This window comes from Mirounga leonina, unplaced genomic scaffold, assembly GCF_011800145.1.
Source record: "Mirounga leonina isolate KUSES-001 unplaced genomic scaffold, KU_Mleo_1.0 Mir_170, whole genome shotgun sequence".
Lineage (NCBI taxonomy): Eukaryota > Metazoa > Chordata > Mammalia > Carnivora > Phocidae > Mirounga > Mirounga leonina.
Genome location: NW_023270433.1, coordinates 11,027,346 through 11,047,741, shown reverse-complemented (window position 1 = coordinate 11,047,741; position 20,396 = coordinate 11,027,346). Strand labels below are relative to the sequence as shown.

At 37.4% G+C, this 20,396-nt stretch overlaps 1 protein-coding gene across 6 annotated transcripts in view; it reads right to left on the bottom strand.

Moving 5' to 3' along the window:
- DENND1A (DENN domain containing 1A) overlaps nucleotides 1-20,396 on the bottom strand; it is a 501,318-nt gene that overhangs the window by 362,639 nt on the left and 118,283 nt on the right. For all 6 annotated transcript variants that reach the window (XM_035015834.1, XM_035015837.1, XM_035015835.1 and 3 more), the window contains exon 3: nucleotides 6,373-6,416. In XM_035015834.1, coding sequence (XP_034871725.1) covers nucleotides 6,373-6,416 — 44 coding nt within the window. The remainder of the gene's footprint in view (nucleotides 1-6,372; nucleotides 6,417-20,396) is intronic.

The following is a 20,396-nucleotide window of genomic DNA, read 5'->3' as shown; positions in this document are numbered from 1 at the left end:
GTTCTACAAACCAACAAAATGACCTGAACGTGTATTACCCTTGTAGCCTACTAGGCAGTAAGGTCCTTCAGGGGAAGGGTAGAATCTACTTCTTCTCTCCTCTTCTTTACCTAGTAGGGTGCCTGGCTCATGTTCTGCAGACACCACACTTATCAGTGTACATTACACTCATTCAATTAATGCATAAAATCAAATCTACTCTCCCAGACAGTTTCTGCCACCCAAAATAGACACAGAGGGGGAAAAAAATCAGAAAATGCAGCCACTTATAAGTTAGTCTTCTTAAGGTCAGGTTGTAGAGCCATTTCAAAGTGTGATCCACTTGACCCTTTTATAAGTAAATCCTCTCAATCAGATTCAAATAAATCGATAAATTCTGTTCCACATATATGGTGTCAAAGTTTCCAGGACCAAACGTGACCTCACCATTTAAAGTGGATCAAATCTGAGCAGTTTGTATGAGCAGATTGGAAGCATGACAGCACCCACACTTTGGAGAAGAATGAGGGAAAAAAAAAAAAAGAAAGCTCAAAAGTTTCTAAGAGAAATGGGATGCACCCAGGTCTGATTCCATTCTCTGTGAGCTTGGTGAACGCAAGGCCCAAAGGACCACAAACCCAAAGTCTCAATTCCAACCTGAAGGTTCTACAGCTTAGACAAGTCACTATAGAAAGACTAGCGGAATCCTTCTGGAATCAATGTCACATTTTATACAAACTAGGTACACTACTGCTTATGATTCTCTGCCTAATAACAATGAGAAAAATCAAGTTTTATCATTTGTTTTAAATTTTGTGTGAATATTACACATGTATGCCATATTATACAATGTCAGTGTGAGATTTCCTTTCACAGTAACAGAGAATTTAGGACTAAATTCTGTGGATTTTACCTGTAATTTTCTTATTAGATAGTTTTCTTTCAATAAATCAGGGCATGAACAAGTTTTGAAGAGAAATGTTTAGTCTCTGACTTATCGAGATTTAGAAGAAAATAACGTTAAAGTTTTCAAACACAGGAGCTCACCAAAAGAACAAGGCAATCAGCAACACACAAGCAGCCAGTCTTGATTAAATATTATCTCTGTTGTCTTTCTAATCAGAATCTTCCAATCCATTTACATAGGTTAAACTATGAATAATTGTGAGCTTAGGAAATGTTTTCTTTAGCGCATACCTGAAGTATGAACAGATGAAAACTCCATATTTAAGCAATTACATGCAACTCACAAATGCCAATTTCCATCACAATTAGCCTAAGTTATGCAATGTATTTTTGTTCCTTTTTAGTATATAGGTGATGTATGTTTTTATAATTTGCTTAACTGCCTATAGTGAAATTTTAAAATCACACAGACCATATAAAACCATAAAAGAAAGGGTACCTTTTCATTTTTCCCAATGTACCATGTTTCTACATTGCTTATAGAGCTTGTACAAGCAACACTGTTAGTTTCTATATAAAGATTTCCATAAAATTTTTATAGTTTCTATAAATGCATAAAGATTGTTGGTTTCATTATAACCTCTGTTTCAGTGCCAGTGGAAAGAAAAATTACCTGCAACTCTAAACAGCAAACTATATATATAGGGTAAGTACATGTGCTCAGACTTCTATTCAAAGAGCTCTAAGACACTGGCTATATTTCACCAAAATATACATGAGCGCACTGGAGAAGCAACTTCGAGTACATTCACCCCTAAGCACCACTCTTGGAACAAACAGGCTATAAAAAGTGCAATTGTGAGAACAAATTATTAATTCTACATGTTTTAGTACAAGAGGTAATCGTATTATAACTAATATGTTTTAAAATGGTATGTGTAATGCCTATTATACTTGACATATTACAAGGCTATTTATGGAAATCTTCTCTCTGATAGGTTACCATAGCTTTACTCCAAATTATCCCACAGTACATGTTACTAAAGGCTCTTTTTAATCTGAAAAATCATATAATGTTTTGAAACCAAAGATGGGATTTTGATGAGAATGGTGACCATAATTTGCTAACATGTTAATTTAACTATCCTTTTCTCCCTTAATTCAATTAGTATTCATTAAAATTGCACTAATCACAATGAGTAAAGTTTTACCAATTACTTCCATAATTATGAATGAATACAGTAAACAGAATAATTATAAATCTACTTAATTAACTACAGGCTATTTCCAGCAGAAAAAGATATTCATGTTCTGTATTTTATTTTTAATGCTAGATTGACATGCTGATATCTTTGAGAAGCATTTCCAGAAATGAAAAAAAAATCTTGTTATGATTGTTTTTTTAAAAATTTTCTATTGTACAGGTTTTATTAAGAACTTCATTCCCTAAACTGGTAGTGAAAGATTGAAAAGAACCTGGCTAAGCTACCAAAACCAAAGTAACTTAAAAATTGTATCTGTAATTTTGAATCTTCACCACCTCCCAAAAAAATAATTTTTAGACTACTTTATATTATGCTTAACCCTAAAGGACACACCATTTTTAAAATTTCTTATGTAAGTTGTTAGATTTTTTTTAAATGCAGGATTCAAGTCAGCACCCTATGAATGTTGATGTTTTAGTATTTAAACTAGCTAAGCATTAAACAAAAGGAGATGAATAAATAATGTGAACTCTGAAAAGCCCTTGCGCTTTTGCCTTTTTGGCTTGTTTCTCTATTTTCAAAAATACAGGCATTGCATGTCTTTTAGAAATTAACAAAGCCTATACTTGCAGGTTTAAAGATAGCAGGCTTACCAGATTTTAAATGAAATATTGAGTGCTACAGTGATTTAATGGTTTTAAACCATAGATGTCGTTGCGGTCTGAGGGTGACACAGACAACTTAAGGAAGAAAAAAAATGGGGCACAGAGAAATCACTTTGTCAGTAATTACAATCAAGAGTCCTAAGATGTGGCTCAGGCTGCTCATTACTTCTTCCTTCTGAATCAAGACCCTTATTTACATTTCAGATTACATTTTTTATGAAACAGTAAGATCTATCAGAGCTGAGAGGAGCGAAATAATGAGGGGAAAACATTTTAATAAAACGTGTTGGGCCTGCATTACTTCCGTGTCAGAAAGAAAGGCTACTTCTGTGGTGATGGATCATTTATTCTGCTTCTAAACGAGAAGCAAAAAGATGAAACTGATGAACTTTTACTGCCCATTTGTCTTTAGCAGACAATTAAGACAGAGAAGATCAAAATGGATTATCATACCACGCAGACAACTGGCCCAACAGTAATACATCTCCGGGACCACAGATTTGTAACTCTCTTTCATCCCTCCCCTTTCTTCTTACTTCTTTTTCCACTCTAAAGGCAGTGCTAGCTTTGTGGCTCAAGGAGAGCCAAAAGGCTGGTCATCATTATTCAGTCACAGATGTCAGTCTAACCTCCCTTTTTTCTCAGTTTCTAAAGCAGTGAGCCACAATAATTTGTGACAGATTCTTTTACTGTAAGGTACAAAGAACACACAGAATAAAACATCTAGCAGCAGCAAGTGTCTCTGATCAAGTGTGCTGGTACATGGGAAATACACTATATGTAAAAACAAGCACGGCAGTTTAGGCGAATGAGGAGGAAAACTGGAGGGGGGAGTGAGTGAGTGAGAGAGAGAGAGTGTGAGTGTGTGTGTGTGTGTGTGTGTCTTAACAAGCGCTATACTTTGTAGTGAATTTTCTCAAATATTCCTTATGGGTTACATCATAAATGTTTTAATACTAGAAATGTTGTCTAGATTAAGTGCATATTCAACTTAACGGTTTGTATGTAATAGAAATATTTCTAAGAATTCCTTAAAATAGTACAACCGAGGGGAAAGATAATTTGGTTTAATCCAACAAATGCTGAGAAGAGGAAAAAAACCTAAGATCAGAACCCAAATGGTAAAAGGGTAAATAAAAAATATGTAGGTCTCACTCCCTTTACCAACAGATCAACTGTCAAATCAATTTCTGGGAATTTGGAGGTAACTTCTCCAAAAACAAATAGATCTTTCATTCATCCATCATTCTTGAGCTACATGTGATAAAGAAGGGAAACTATCTTTGCCAAGTTGGAAGAGATGCTAAATAAGACTCTCATAAGTCTACATCTAGCCCATGAGTATCATACTCCAAATTTTAAAATTATGTCACTGATCTAAACAAAGAAAACAAGTAACTATCCTGTGAGCACTTTAAAATAGCTAAAATCTGTCATTTTTTAGGTTCTTACTGTAATTTTAAATTATTCCAACTTCAATATATGAAATAGTTGTAATATCATCCATTAACCCAAGTAAAGAGAACGAAGTTCGTAACACAATATTTAATCTGTAAAAAGGGTTCCACTGCAACATCAAAATGGATAATAGTCTGTATTTCTCTATATATATACACGTACTATATATACATATGTATGTATAGTACCCGTATATATACACATATATTCCCCCCCAAACACAAACATAGTCACATAAAATAAACATGAAAAGATAAATACCAGGGGAGACGAACCATGAGAGACTATGGACTCTGAGAAACAAACTGAGGGATTTAGGGGAGGGGGGGAGAGGAGGGAGGGATGGTTTAGCCCGGTGATGGGTATTAAGGAGGGCACGTATTGAATGGAGCACTGGGTGTTATACGCAAACAATGAATCATGGATCACTACATCAAAAACTAATGATGTAATGTATGGTGACTAACATAACATAAATACCAAATTGTCATATTGGTTATCTCTGAGTTATATCTATATCTATATCTATAATTAAAATTATAGATGACTTGTATTTTCTTTCTTTGCATTCTTTTTTAAATTTCTGATTTATTTATATTTCCTAAATATTTTGTCATGAGCATATTACCCATGTGGTTATTACCCATATGATTTACACACATACAAAAAAATCATGTTGATCAAAGTTTCAAATGTAGTAAGAAACTACATTTAAAGGAACAGATCCAGATGTTAACCATGTTATTTTCAGTTTTGTCCTACAAAATTTTCTCTTGTTGGGTAATTCAGAACTTGGAACCACAAAGGTTATTTACTGAGCCACAAAACTTTAGAATAATGATTTTCTTAAGAGCTATGGCCTCAAGTCTATTCAAAACAACACTTTAAAATTTTCCACCTTCTAGACACTGTTTAATGAGAAAAAAATGATTAATAAAGAGGTCCTATAATCTTTGGATTGTGTAGTTTAAATCCAATGGGCTCAATCACACAGCAATTAAGGCAAGATAAAAATTTAACTCTCCTGTTGGAAGACGAAGCAAGGGTTAGAGAAGATTAGTATTTTTTAAATCTCATTTAAAAGTCTTGAGATCACACACAAAGCAAACCATACCAGTTCTCTTGGGTTCTTGTACAATAAAATCTCATTACAAAGCATCTCATTATACTGATTATCCAGTTATATTCCTGGTCACATTATGTCCCCTGTATTCATAAAGATGTCTCAGATACCTTGCCCTCATACAACAGGCCACATTGCAAAGGTGTAACTACTATCGTACTGGATAGTTCTATTCCATTCAAGGACATTTTTTCTTAACAGACAAAATACAATGGGTGGTTTTATAAAGTTGTTTTATTCAGTGTAATCAAGGATGCTTCTATCTTGAAACTGCTTTAAAAAAGCATAGCAAATTGCATATTTGAACTAAAAATGTAAGATTCCCCCAGAAAAGCTATAAACCATCCCTAATATTTCTTAAGATACACACTGGAATCCAGAATGTATAACCTGGATCTAATTTTCAAGAATAGAGCAGCATCAGAACTTCAGCACTACCTTGTGATTAAAATAGTCCCTTCCACTCCATTCCATGCTTGCAGGATACAGGAAATTCGAGATGGCAGAGCCAACCAGCCAACCTCAACTTTCACTACCATCATTAGAACCCCACCCAGAAGACCATTCCTGAATGTGTATCTTCTTCTTGGAGTACTACCATAACACACAATTTCATAATCTATTTCAAATTCCAGGAAATGTTATAAACTTCCCTCCTCCTCCCGTTTTTGTTACACTGGTTTTTGACTGTTTAAATGGCATTAAAAAAAAAAAAAAAAAAGTTCCCAGGCAATCCAAAAAGGATTTCCTAATGAACTGCAGACTACAGCATTCCTCAAAGTAAAAAATAAAATTCATGACAGATTTTCTTCCTTACTTTCTGTGGATTTTCCCCCTGAAGGTAACACCCCAAATCTAGCACAATATTTTCAATCCGACCTCAATATGTTTTTATTTTTTGTCTTGGGTTCCTAATTGCTATTTCTCTTCCCTCTAAAAATTCATTTATCTCCTTCAGTAAAAAGAACAGTAATAATATGTTGAACAACTCTGAAATAAATTTTGTCATGTAAAAAATTAATTACGCATTCCGAACCTGGTCACTGTAGTCCTCCGGGAATTGCCTCTGCACCTCAGGATCTGTAAATAATTGACAGATAATATTAATTGGCTTTGGATTAGTGAGCAAGCAGAGGATCACACATTAATATTTGATCAGAAGATGATAGCAGCCCTGGCAGGGGATCCAAGGGGGGCAGCTGAGGCTGCTATGTTGATGAGCACAAGGAAGGACTCGGCAAGGCACTCCCATTACCCTCCTCCAGAAATATAAAAAAGAAAAATTTTGAAGACCTGATGCTACTGTTAACTTTAGACTATTACCTAATGCAAAAATCTTGCCTGCTGCAAATTGCCCTCAATATATTTTTCCAGAGAAAATGAGTCCTAAACCTGGCTTGACTTTTTTTCCTCTAATCAGAAGCCTCCTTTTCACAGTTACAGATGTGTGCTTGATAAACCACCTTAAACATCAGTTTCAGATTGTGTGTGTGTGTGTGTGTGCATGCACAGACTGGCAGGTGGCAGGGAGTGGGAGAAGAATTCTTTCAAAGAACAAATACAAAACTCTTTGCTTTTAAAAATAAAATGTATCCTTACCAAAATACTTATGAACTCCTGAAAATACAGATAAAACCGGATGAAGTTTTCTTCAAAACAGAACCAAACAATACACTTTTGGCTTGTCAGTACAAACAAAATATCATGAAATGAGATATTATGTTCTACCTAACATAATTAGACTTGCTCATCAACTATAAAAATACATAGGTGAAAACACCTTTTATGACCATCTGCTTAAAATGGAATTACTAAAGGGGTCACTTGATTCTTCAATCATAATTGCAAGATAATCCAATGCCATCGTCTGTAAGTCAATACAGAACTGTACTAATTAAATGCTATTAGCACTCCATTTGCTATTGATTAGGAAAACACTCATTCTTTTCTAATAAGAGAAAGAGATTTGGTTCCTCAGAGACACATTATGGGGAGTGACAAGAATAATATGTATTTGGGGCGCCTGGGTGGCTCAGTTGGTTAAGCGACTGCCTTCGGCTCAGGTCATGATCCTGGAGTCCCTGGATCGAGTCCCTGGATTGAGTCCCGCATTGGGCTCCCTGCTTGGCGGGGAGCCTGCTTCTCCCTCTGACCCTCCCCCCTCTCATGTGCTCTCTCTCTCTCATTCTGTCTCAAATAAATAAAATCTTTAAAAAAAAAAAAGAATAATATGTATTTGAAAAATCACGTATCAATAGAAAAGCACAGTATTTGAGGGTCCCCTCACACACTGATCACAAAACATACTATTCAGTTTTCTTAGCTATCTTTTAAAACATCAATTTACTCTCTGTGAGAGTGAATCCACATAAAAGTTAAAACCCTCCAAAATCACAACACAAAAATGCAGTTAATCTTTCTGCAGCGAGGAATCAAAAAGGGAAAAAACTAAGGGCCTATTCACATACTACATTTAAATCCTAGAAATACCAGTTTTCAAGTCATTAAAGTCAATGGATGTTATTTTTCAAAACCCAAGGCTAATAACAAAAGCGGGAGTATTCAAAAGGGCATACCAAAAAAGCAGAGCTTCCAAAAATGGGTGGTCCAAAAGAGATGAACCTATCTGTAGACCATTTCAGCTCTTAAGGGATCTTCTGGTTGACTTAAAAACTGGGGATCAATTTCTTTCCTTACCCTCATGTGCAAACACTCGATGGGACAAAGGCCATGTCTACATTGTGACCAGCAGAGTGCTGGCGTGGTCCTCTCCATGCAGGGCTGCCCTAGTGTGCCAGAGGAAGAAACTGTTGCTTCTCTCTGGCCAGAAGGGCTGAAATCACACAAGGACTTGGTCCACTTGAGAGAGGAGGCCAGAGGGCACTAACGGCGTGGCATGAAAAGCACTAGGTCTACAGGGAAGAATTAGCAGGATGCAAAGGGACAACCAGATGCCTAACACACCTCTAAAAGTGTGCTTGCTGTTGGGTTGGGGGATGGGAGAGCCTAAGTAAGAGGGTAGCAGTTATAATCCCTAAAACATAGGTAAATCACCCTGGGGCAGAAAAAGCTGGTATTTTAGGATTTAAAATATGCTCCCAAGACTGAAAAAAACAGAAAAAAGCACTTGAAAGCCACTGAGGACACAGTAAAACAGAAGTTGGGAAAGCCACAGAATAAGGCTTATTCTTTTTCTTCCAACTGTCACGTGGTTAACACTTACTCTTCAACCAGAAAACTTCATATAGAAATGACTCACATATAAATCTTTAATATCATCTCTTCTTGCAGAGTTTGTGCTTCTCAGGAACCACAAATACTGATGGAAATCAAGATGGAATAAAACCAAAGACTAATTTTTTTAATCACCACTTTGTGAGGGAATGGATGTCAGAAACCAAAATTTATGATATATTCTTCAATTTAAAAAAGTTTCTTGTTTATAGGTGGGAGAAGGAAGGTTTTTATATCTTTAGTCAACTATGTTAATAAGAAACTATATTAATAACTAACTTATTTTAAAAATGTATTTTATGCATATATACAATATAGCAGAATTTTAAAAAGGAAACATGGATGAAAAAAAATCCACTTATTTTAATATACTGAAGGTAAAGATGACCACAGAATGCCAAGATGAGAGTCATGCAAATCATACTATTCTAAACACTGCCTCAGCGGCAGGGACAACAAACACCATCAACCAAATTCCTTCAACTGTCCTAAGACTCAGCCCAGAGTGAGATTCCCAGATTTTTACAGAATCATGGTCCAAGATAATACATGGATTATTATTTACTATGATCCAAGCATAAAGCTTGTGATTTCCTTTAAGGCCCTGAGGTTTACAAAAGCAAACTTTATGGGTTCTTAATACTCTCTAAAGCAATATTTAAAAAAAGGGGGGGGGGGGCGAATGCTTTTTAAAAACAAAAGCCCAACCTAAAAAGTTCCACTCAATTAGCTCAAAGATCCAATCTGATAGTTTATAAAACTATGAAAGCCATTTTGTAAAAACTAACAAAAAACTGAAAATAATTTGAGTTTTCTTAAAATGTCTATTTTGCACAGTGGGTTGAAATCATCTTTTTTCACTTTGAGTCGATCACAATGCCATAATGTCACCAAAATATCGACATTGGAAACATCTGAGTTTAAAAGGTCCAAATACAATCTGCTTTTCTCAAGCAACACAACACCCGCCTTACTAACAGTTTCAGCATGGCACATGTACAAAACCTAGCACCCTGCAGTTAAGCAAACCGCCTTTAAATTTTCTGTCTGGCAGCAATCCACTTGCGTGTCTGTATGTTTTTACAAGTACTCTATGTATTTCATTGCATCAGCTGCATTTCTTTGAGTTTTAAATGGTCTGGGAACATTTTATGAAATGTTCTATATCTTTATATGGAAAATAACATACACTGGAAAAGTGTGCATCAGTCTAATATTTATATATCTATTTCTTTATCCACCATCCAATACTATAATTGCTAATGTTCCAAAACACCTTCTCACATTCATACCCTCACCGCCAAATGCAGTGTCACCAAACAGCTAACTTTCAACACAAAAATCTGCAGATCAGAGAACTACCAAGGAAAAAAGCAACAATTTGCTTAGGCAATTGGCAGAAAGAACAGAGTCATGGGCATATGTCAAGCTTTTTCTCGAAGAATTGTCCCTATGACAGAAAATTAAGAACATTCCTTTTCCTTCTCTCTCAGCAACTTTCTCCAGATTTAAGTGGTAGATTCTTAAAATTAAAAATCAATTTCATCATCTCCCAGGAAAATACTTTTCAACCTAGTATTTAAAATATCTTATCTTGGGACGCCTGGGTGGCTCAGTCGGTTAAGCGTCTGCCTTTGGCTCAGGTCATGATCCCAGGGTCCTGGGATCAAGTACCGCATCAGGCTCCCTGCTCCGCGGGGAGCCTGCTTCTCCCTCTGCCTCTGTCTGTCTCTCTGTCTCTCATGAATAAATAAATAAAATCTTTAAAAATAAATAAATAAATAAATAAAATAAAATATCTTATCTTGCCACACCATGTATGGTATGGTAGAGTCCATATATCTCTTAACCACGTAAGCCTAAAAGAGGCAGAAGGCTTCGCATCAAATCAACGTGATGGGCCACTACCTTCTTTCAGCACCACATCCATGCAAGAGGAGGTCTCCACAAAGACATGTGTGCACCAACCACTTCCACTGGAGGCCACAAGAAGCATTTCTATACTTAACACAGACATTTCACTGCATAGGACTCCCAATAGCACAAGCTAACAGGCGCGTAACGTGACCATGCTTAAGAGGCTAGGTCCTCACAGGGGAAAAATAAATAAATTAAGAAAAGTCTCAGAACAGCTATGTCTTGATTTTTTTTTTTTTTTAAGAAAGGTTAATTTTCTTTGACCTCAATTGTTCATGTTTTCTAGTCTTCTACTGTAACATACTTTAAATCTTTAAGATATACCAGATTGCCACAGGATGTTTAATTAATAGAATTAGAGTTTGGGCAAGACTTGCTGGAACGGTGCTATAAATTATTTTACACAGGCTCCAAAACCTTGAGTTCTGCCTTAGGCTTAAAGTTCCTAGAAAACGTGGCAGACAGATCTTTTACAACAGAAATGCAAAATAATTCATAAAAGTACTGTGGTTATGTATGAGGGCTCATTTGTAGATCAGTAACTAGTATGTGTGTACACACACACACACACACACACACACACACCCCTTACCAAATTATTTTCCTGTTTTTCTCTGTTGCACCAATGACTCCATTTGAAGGGTCAAGGCATGACGCTTTAACTGATTATTGAAAAATACACTGACTTCATTTTCTATGAAATGTGTGACAACTGCACACGAACCAAATGTTACAATCGTCCATAACTGGAGCTCTTTTAGGAAATTTAAGAGAGACTGCAAGCAAATGTAGCTGCTAACACGGGAATCTACACTGCTTTCACTTTTAACATGGCAGGTATATCAAGGCAGAAAAAATTACATTTAATGCCCACTAAAATTTACCCAGTCATTATCCCTAGGATATTTCAGTAAGAAACAAAATATTGAACATATTTAAAGCTTACAATTATAAGAACGCTTCCCTTTAAAAGCAAGACTTAAAAATTCGCCATAAACGATAAAATCTTCATTGTTCCATTTCATGTAGTTTAAGATACTATCTTCCTCTCCCCCACAACCATAAATGTTAATCCAAGCTGTAATCAGATTCAACTTTCCAGATGAGAAGATGGGAATATGCTGCAAGCAGGGGATAGTCCATTACACTGCTCTTTCCCTAATGAAATGTTCAAACTTTATACACTGAAAATGTATATGCTCAGAAAGTAGTCTGAGAAGTCACACATTTTGAGGGCAAGCTCAATCTTCCCCAAACACACTCAGAAATAAGATTTTTTTCATCTTCAAGAAGAAAAGTGGTTTTTTTTGTATAATGTAAAATTAAAAAGTTTCTTGACACTATGATTACAAGCTGGACTCCACTAAAAAGAGCTTTAAGGACACTCCCTATTAAACTCATTGTTGCTATAAAGAGTCAGCTTCACTCACATTATATTATAAAATACCTGAATCACTAGTTTAGCATTTTAACTAAATACAATTATCCTAGTAAACTGTTCCATTTATGATAGTTAAAATTTAATTAAAAATATATTTTTGAAAGGAATGTTTCAAATGTTTTACATAGGAAAAAAAAACCCATCAACACGATTTCCTTTTCCTTAACAATGAAACAGAATAATTTATGTTGTCTTCCTTTAAAAATGTTTTTAAACTAAAAATTACTTGCTTCAAACAAAAACTGCTCATTTCACAATGCAGATTTTATCCTGAAATCACAAAAGAGTATACTTCACTAATTAAAAAAAAAATAAAGTCATTTCAAAGTACTTTAAATGAACATTTGGTTTCCATGTACAACTGGAATTTCTTAAAAATTATTCCAGGTATTAACTTTTTGCCCTAAAACATGAAGACCCTAAGACATAAGAACCTTAGTCCTCACTAATTTTATTTTATTTATTTTTTTAAAGATATTTATTTATTTGACAGAGAGAGATATAGCGAGAGCAGGAACACAAGCAGGGGGAATGGGAGAGGGAGAAGCAGCCTTCCTGCCGAGCAGGGAGCCCGATGCGGGACTCGATCCCAGTACACTGGGATCATGACCTGAGCCAAAGGCAGACGCTTAACGACTGAGCCACCCATGCGCACCAGTCCTCACTAATTTTAAGACTATGTTTCTATTCCAGCCTTTTGCTTCCACGCCTGCATTTAAAACACATTCAAGTATTACACTTTCACAGCAGCCGGCCTGGTAACACAGGACCAGTTCACCATCTACACCTATAATAAAAACCCAAATAGCATTATTCAGGGAAGGAGAGCACAACCCACCTCAGTATGGCAAGCAATGGAACCATTCACGTGCCAGATTCCTCCTCAAACTAACAGATTCTGCCTTTCAGACATATCCTGCTCTGATGTGACTATTTATGCATAAACAGCAGACACTGACCTATTGTTTTCAGTTGTTGGAGTTATGAATGTAGTACAGTTACCAATTAAGTGAATCAACAAGTCCTAAATGCATCAGCTGTTCTACAAATAATGAGTCCACTGACATTATGCAGTAAAATCTTGGGAGTTTCATCTCTCTTTCTAGAGAATGGTGATAGATTTTGACCAGCAAATGCCACTACTTACCAATAATTTGAAGTATTTTTCATAACTAATTCCATCTACAAAAGGTATATAAATCTGATTCTCAACCAAACTTATGCCACATAAACCCAAAAATCAAACATAAGTCAAATTCTAAAAGGGAGCTTTAAAATGGAAAGAGAGTGTGTGCTGGTGAGAACAAAAAAGTCCAGAGAATATGTTCACTTATACTTCCCTTTTTGCCCGCTGAATATCTTAGTTTTCAACTTTATTATTTAAATATTTAGGTTTTTTTAAAAATTAGTTCCAGGTTTGGAACTAATTCCTAAAATCTATCAAACTGATAAATATTGATGAAGGACCTTTTTTCTTTAATGGTTATAATCTCAGGTTTCCATTTAATTTCCCTGTGAGTTAGGATTCATTTTAGCCCTTGTTTCTAAATGAGCACCCTAAGTGTCCAATTTTTATTCCAAGGTGAATAATTACTTCAGACTTAACCTAAATGACAGCTGTGCCCTTTATGTACTACAAACGTGACATCACTGCATACGGTCTTCATAAATAGATATATCACATCTGTCAAATCTGGTGGAAAGAGATAACTTCATTATTTACTCAAATACGACTACGGATTGCATACCCACCATGTATCAGGCACTGGGATAGGCATTTTATACACAGTTTCTAATTTAATCTTCATGACAATGCTGTGATATTGGGACTACTGTAAGTGCATCATTGTTAAAGAAAGCAATAGGTTGGGCGCCTGGGTGGCTCAGTCAGTTAAGCAACTGCCTTCGGCTCAGGTCATGATCCTGGAGTCCCGGGATCGAGTCCCGCATCGGGCTCCCTGCTCGGCGGGGAGTCTGCTTCTCCCTCTGACCCTCCCCCCTCTCATGTGCTCTCTCTCTCTCTCATTCTCTCTCTCTCAAATTAATAAATAAAATCTTAAAAAAAAAAAAAAAGAAAGCAATAGGTTACCATTTGTCCGAAGTTTGAAAATTAGCATTTATTCACAGCACAAACACACTGATGTGACTGGCCCAGGTGATAAAAAGCCAGTCCTTGCTCTCAAGGAGTAATACGGTGTGACCCAAATGGAGAATCCACCAAATTAATTAACCACAGAGTTTGACAAAGTGCTGTGCTAGGATTAGCAGAAGGGCGTCAAACCTAATTCTGACCAGGACAGAAAAAACTTCAGGGACGAAGTGGCCACATGTGCAATCTAGGACTAGACCGTGGTTCATCTCATGCTACCACAAGCCCCTTCTGAACAGTCTAGAGGACAGCGAGTCAGCATTTGTTGAGGTCAGGGCCCATGTTCTACTTAGCTTTGCTACAGAAGGTCTTCTCTGTTACAAATGCTTAACAAATACTTTGGCATAACAGAATAAACAGAATAAACTCATTAAATACCCTGTCTCTCTAACTGGATAAAGGGCCAATTTTAAAATATCCAGTTGAAAACAAGCCTCTGAATGCTACGGGCTTCCTTCCTAAAGACACACTGGCATATAAGCAAGCACACAATAAATATTAGTTGTTGTTTTATTATTAATCCCAGTGGAGAAATAAGCAAGCACTATAAATCAGATGGCTACAGATGTATACGTATGCCTCAAATTGGAAATACATGTGCTCCTAGAAATAAACTTTTATAAACCCAATTAAAATTTTCCCATTGCCTGCCATTACTTACTTAGAAACGTTATAACTTTATCAGAAACTGATTTTCTCTTCATCGTCAGTGGTTCAAAAATCCTTAAGCTACAGTTTATTTGCCTCCTGGCATCTGTTTGCTAATGATCTGTAAACATCAAATGCACTAGGGACTCTCCCAGATTTACAGAAACCCTGAGGTGAATCTCTGTATAAATTGAAGGACCTTTCTGCTAATCTCTTTGCTTTCGAAGTTTGCATTCTGGGTTCAGAAACAAGAGTTCCATTAAACATTTTTACAGTAATAATTAGAATACTAACAGCTACCATTTACTGAATGCCTAGTATACCAGCAGTTGCCATAGGTGATTTTATTATCTTAATCGTAACAACTCTGCCAGGTAAGTAGATGTATCCCTGTTTTATAAATAAGAGTGAGGCTCACTAAGAACAAATTCAGTTAAGCAACAGAGCTAGGATTCAGTCTGGATCCATCAGACTCCCAAGAATCCAACAGTGGCTTTCTTTTCTGGTTTTATTTATGTATGTCCTCCTGTTGATCTGTCTTCTAGTTATTATTGTGACTCAACAATAAGAATACATCTGGACAAATAACCAAAACATGTTGTCATGAAATAGGCCTTAGCAGATTATGAATGAGAGCTTTCCAATTTCTCTATTTAAACTCCTTTGCCAAGTTCAGGATATAAATAAAATGACTCCAAAGTAACTAGCGCTCAATTCAACTAGTAAACATGATAATGAAAAAGATGAATTCCTATTAACAACTTAGAATAATTTTGAAGACTAGAGGGTATCCTTGGATACTCTATGAAAAAAAAATTATTTGCTAAACAGAAGGGATAAGAATGCAGAGAAATGTTTCCCTACTTGGAAAATGTGTTTCCCAAGTACCTCTAAACCATACTCAGAACCCCAAAGCTAAAGCCAAACTATTGCATACAGTATACATTAAGCTGAAATGCCAGCAAAGGAAATATACTATGCCTATCAACCAGAAGACTTTCTTGTCAACAAAATTCTGCCTCTCTTCCCCTGGAAACAAGCCATTGCTGCCTAGTCCTTATCTATACCATATATCCAAATGGTACCTATATATCCTATACCACTTTGGGGGTGGGGGTGGGGAGGGGAGCAGGGAGTAAAATATACATAAAATTTGCCATTTTAACACTTTTAAGTATACAATTCAGTGGCACTAAGCCCATGCACGTTATTGTACAACCATCACTATCATCTATCTCCAAAACTTCTTCCACTAAAACTCTGAACCCATTAAATAACTCCCAATTTTCCCTTCCCCATAGCCCCTGGAAACCACCATTCTACTTTCTGTCTCTATGAACTTAACTACTCTAGGTACCTCATAGAAATGGAATCATGCAATACCTATCCTTGTATGCCTGGCTTATTTCACTTAGCACAATGTCTTCAAGGCTTATCCATGTTGTAGCATGTGTCAGAACTTCCCTCCTTTTTAGGGCTGAATAATACTGCATTGTAATAATACCACATTTTATTTATCCATTCATCTGTCTATGGACACGAGTTTCTTCCATCTCTGGCTATCATAAATAATGCTGCTATGAGGGCCACCTGGGTGGCTCAGTCGGCTAAGTGTCTGCCTTTGGGTCAGGTCATGATCCCGGGGTCCTGGGATCGAGCCCCACACGTCGGGCTCCCTGCTCAGCGAGGACCTGCTTCTCCCTCTCCCTTTGCTCCCCCTGCTCCTGCTCTCTTGTTCGCTATCCCAAATAAATCCATAAAATCTTTTTAAAAAAATAATGCCGCTACTATGAACGTGAGTGTAAATATTTCTGCAAGACCCTGTTTTCACTTCTTCATGACATATGTCCAGAATTGGAACTGCTGGATCATAAGGCAATTCTACATTTAATTTTTTTGAGGACCTATACTACTTTTAATATGTTTCATGACCTTTATGTTATAAAGCTAGAACCGCCTAGAATCCTTAGCCTGGCCATTAAGACCAAACACCTGGGGTGCCTGGGTGGTGCAGTCAGTTAAGTTTCCGACTTTTTGTTTTGGCTCAGGTTGTGATCTTGGGGTCCTGGGATCAAACCCTGCATTGGGGTCCACACTCAGTGCAGAAGTCTGATAAAGTTTCTCTCTCTGCCCCTCTCCACCATGCACGTGCACGCTCTCTCTCTCAAATAAATCTTAAAAAAAATAAAAAGGACCAAACCACCCAATTTCATCTGTTTCTTAAAAATGAATCCCCAAATTTAGCCAGGCTAATCAATCCACTTTCCCACAAAATTTGACATGCTTTGCTCATCTTTCTCCTCTTCCCACATCCAAATCAGACCCTTCCAAAACATGCTCTTAAGCATCACAATTTATAAACGTGCCCAATTGTATATTCCTATATGAATTAATATTCAATTACACTAGCAGTTTAAAAAATTAAAAAGACAAAGAACCATGTCATCCATCACAAGTACAGTGAATTTTAAGTGTAGCTGGCAAAGGAACAACAAAACTGGCACACTCGCTGAAACTCCTTCACTTGCCTTCTGGCACTCCTGGGTCAGTGATCAGCACAATTCTCAATCTCTTAGCACTAAGCTCCCTTCCGATTCTTACATTCTTCCTCTGACCTAATGCTGGCTTCCTCTGTAGCCCTCTCAAGCGGTCAGTGTTTCCTCTCCATCCCTCCCACTGGTCTGGAGGCAGGGTAGGCAGCCTCTGTTCCTTGTTTCCACTTCCAGACCTTTCTTCCTCATTTTCCAAAATCCCAGATTTTAACCTGAGCTCACCAGACTACACTTCCCACTCCCACTCGGCCCTGCTGTCATCTACAATCCTAGGGTTACTCCTCATTCCTGAGTCACATGGATCCTGCTCCACTGCCCCTCACTCTACCAGCACTCCTACCAAAGTCTCAGTGATTTCAGTATGCACATGGCCAATCCTTCAAAATCCCAGAATTCTTGATTCCTTGGCCTCCTCCCTGCCAAGGTTTTCTACCCAATCTCAACTACTCACTCCCATGGTCATACCCAAACTCGTAGTTACCAATAACTGAAACTCCCTCAATAATCAGTTTCAAGCACCTCAGCCTCCAACCATGACCCACCTCCTACCCTTCTAGTTCAGTCCCTACAGTATTCTGTCTTCATTCTTCAATCCCACAGGGACACTATACCAACCTTTTCGGTGCCCTTGATCCACCTCAGGCCCACCCTATCCTCCTCACCCAGCTTAAATTCTATTTATAACCATTCCTTTCCATACATCTTCGACATCTTTGTGTCTTTCTTACTTTGTCAACCTCACTTGGCAAAAGTCCAACAATCCTTGTTAAATCCAATGATCCACCTGCATCCCTGTACCAGGTGGAGAAAATCACCCTATTACACTTAAAATACTAAAATACTAGCTTTAAATTTGGATTATTTACTGTAAGTGAGCTTGAGTAATTATACCACATTTTCCTTAATTCATTCACTCTCTTGTTCTCCTCCGTGACTATTTCATACTTTCCTCTCTCCCTTCAAACCTTCTCCAACCTCGATTGCCACTAATTACCTCATTTGCCCCTTCACTGAGAAAACCAATCAGAAGAGAACTCCCACAAGCCTCCATCACTACTCCTACCCACTTATTATCACTGACCCATAGATGCTGCCTTCATCCTACTACCATGAAGAACTGTCCGTGCCCCCTTGCAAAGGCTCTTCCTCCACTTGTGAACTAGGATCCCATCCCTCTCACCAACTCAAACACTGCTCTACCAATTCTCCTGTGTTATTAATTTGACCTCTCTACTAGAGCTTTCCCAGGAGCATGCAAACAGACTGTTATTTCTGCAAATCTTTTTTAAAAGGTCAAGCCCCCCACAGCTACCACCCCATTTCTTTCATTGTCTTCAAAGCTATATACTTCAAAGAAAAGTCTGTACCCACCTTACCAGTTCCTCTCTTCTCACTCTCTTGAGCCCATGCCAATCAAGCTTCTACCCCACCACAGCTGTGAAACTGCTCATGTACTAATGACCACACCAACTCACTTCTTACCCCTAACATCAATTATCAACCCTCAGTCATCTTACTTGACCTATAAGCACCCTTTGACATCCTTGATGGGTTCCACTTTCTCTGTTTATGTGGCTTCCACAGCATCCCTCTCCCCTGCCTCACTGCTTCTCCTTAAGCTCCTTGCAGCAGACCTCTTCCAATTGAAGGGCCCCAGACCTCAGTCCTTGGACTTCACTTTTCTTTCTTGATGTCCTCTTTTGCTGGTCTCTTTTAGTCTCATCACTTCATATACAAATATGCACTGTCAACTTTACATTTATTTCTTCCAACTCCAGACTCATTTATCTAACTGTCTACTACTCAACATCTCCACTTGGATGCCTAGCAGACATCTCAAATTTAACATGTCCAAAACTGAACTCCTGATCCTTCTCCCACATTTTAGATCCAATCTGTCGGCCAATCCTGTCAACTAAATCTTCAAAATAAATTCAAGTTCTGATCATTTATCTCCATCTCCACACTACCACGCTGGTCTAAGTCACCATCATTTCCACTACAATGGTCACCTAACAGGTGTCTGCTTCTGCCTCTGATTCCCTACAGACTGTTCTCAAAACAGCAGCTGGAGTAATCCTGTTACTTAAGTCACGTCCTCCTTTACCAGCAACTCTCTGACCTAACTTCCTATTACTCTGCCCCCCACCCCCCACCCTGACTCCCTGTTCCAGCCACACAGGTCTACTTGCTGCTCCTCAAACATGCAAGCCATGCTTCCACTTCGTGGCCCTTTCCCTTGCTGTTCATTCCGTGAGATAAATACCAAGGAATGGGGCATGTGCTGTCTTCATTCACAAGTTACTTTCCTAGTGCTGCCTTCCCCAATCACCTTATTTAAAATTATAATTTTCCTATCCCCACACCATTCCTTATTCTCTTTTCCTGTGTTTTCTCCTTAGCACATTTTATCATCCAACATACTATATACTTTCTTATTATCTGTTTTCCCCTACTAGCATATATGGCAGGGATTTTTGCCTATTTTGTTCACTACTAATATCCCCAGAACCTGGAATTGGGCCTAGCACATAAATAATGGATGAGGCAAAAAGAATGAAGGAGGAAAGGGAGCATAAATTCAACCACTCCTTCCAGCAAATAATTTGGCAATGTTTCCAAAGCACTAAGAAAGTCCACAATCCATACCCTAGTAATTTGCTTCTCAGTATCTATCCCAAGGAAATAATTGGAAATATAAGTAATTGCTTTTATGTTTATTTCAAACTTCATTTCAAAAATTGGGAGTATTAATAAGCTCAAGTGACCCAACCCCTATGCCACCATTAAAATTAGGCTGTGTCTGTAATAACATGGGGAAATGCTAACATCACTGCATTATGAAGAATTGACTCAGAATATAGAGATTTATCACACTGTAACAGCAATTACTATTTTTTAAAAAAGATTTTCAAAAGACACTAAATGGAAACCCACCAAAACTTCTAGCTATGAGTGCCTGAGCTGTGAAATTATAGGGGGTTTTTTCCTTATTTCCTGAATTTTCCACATCTTAAACAAGGTTCATAATTTAAAACAAAACAAAACAAAACAAAACAAAAACCTTTGTAAATAAAGAAATATGCTCCTCAGAAATTTGATTTAAATGGCCCACAAAA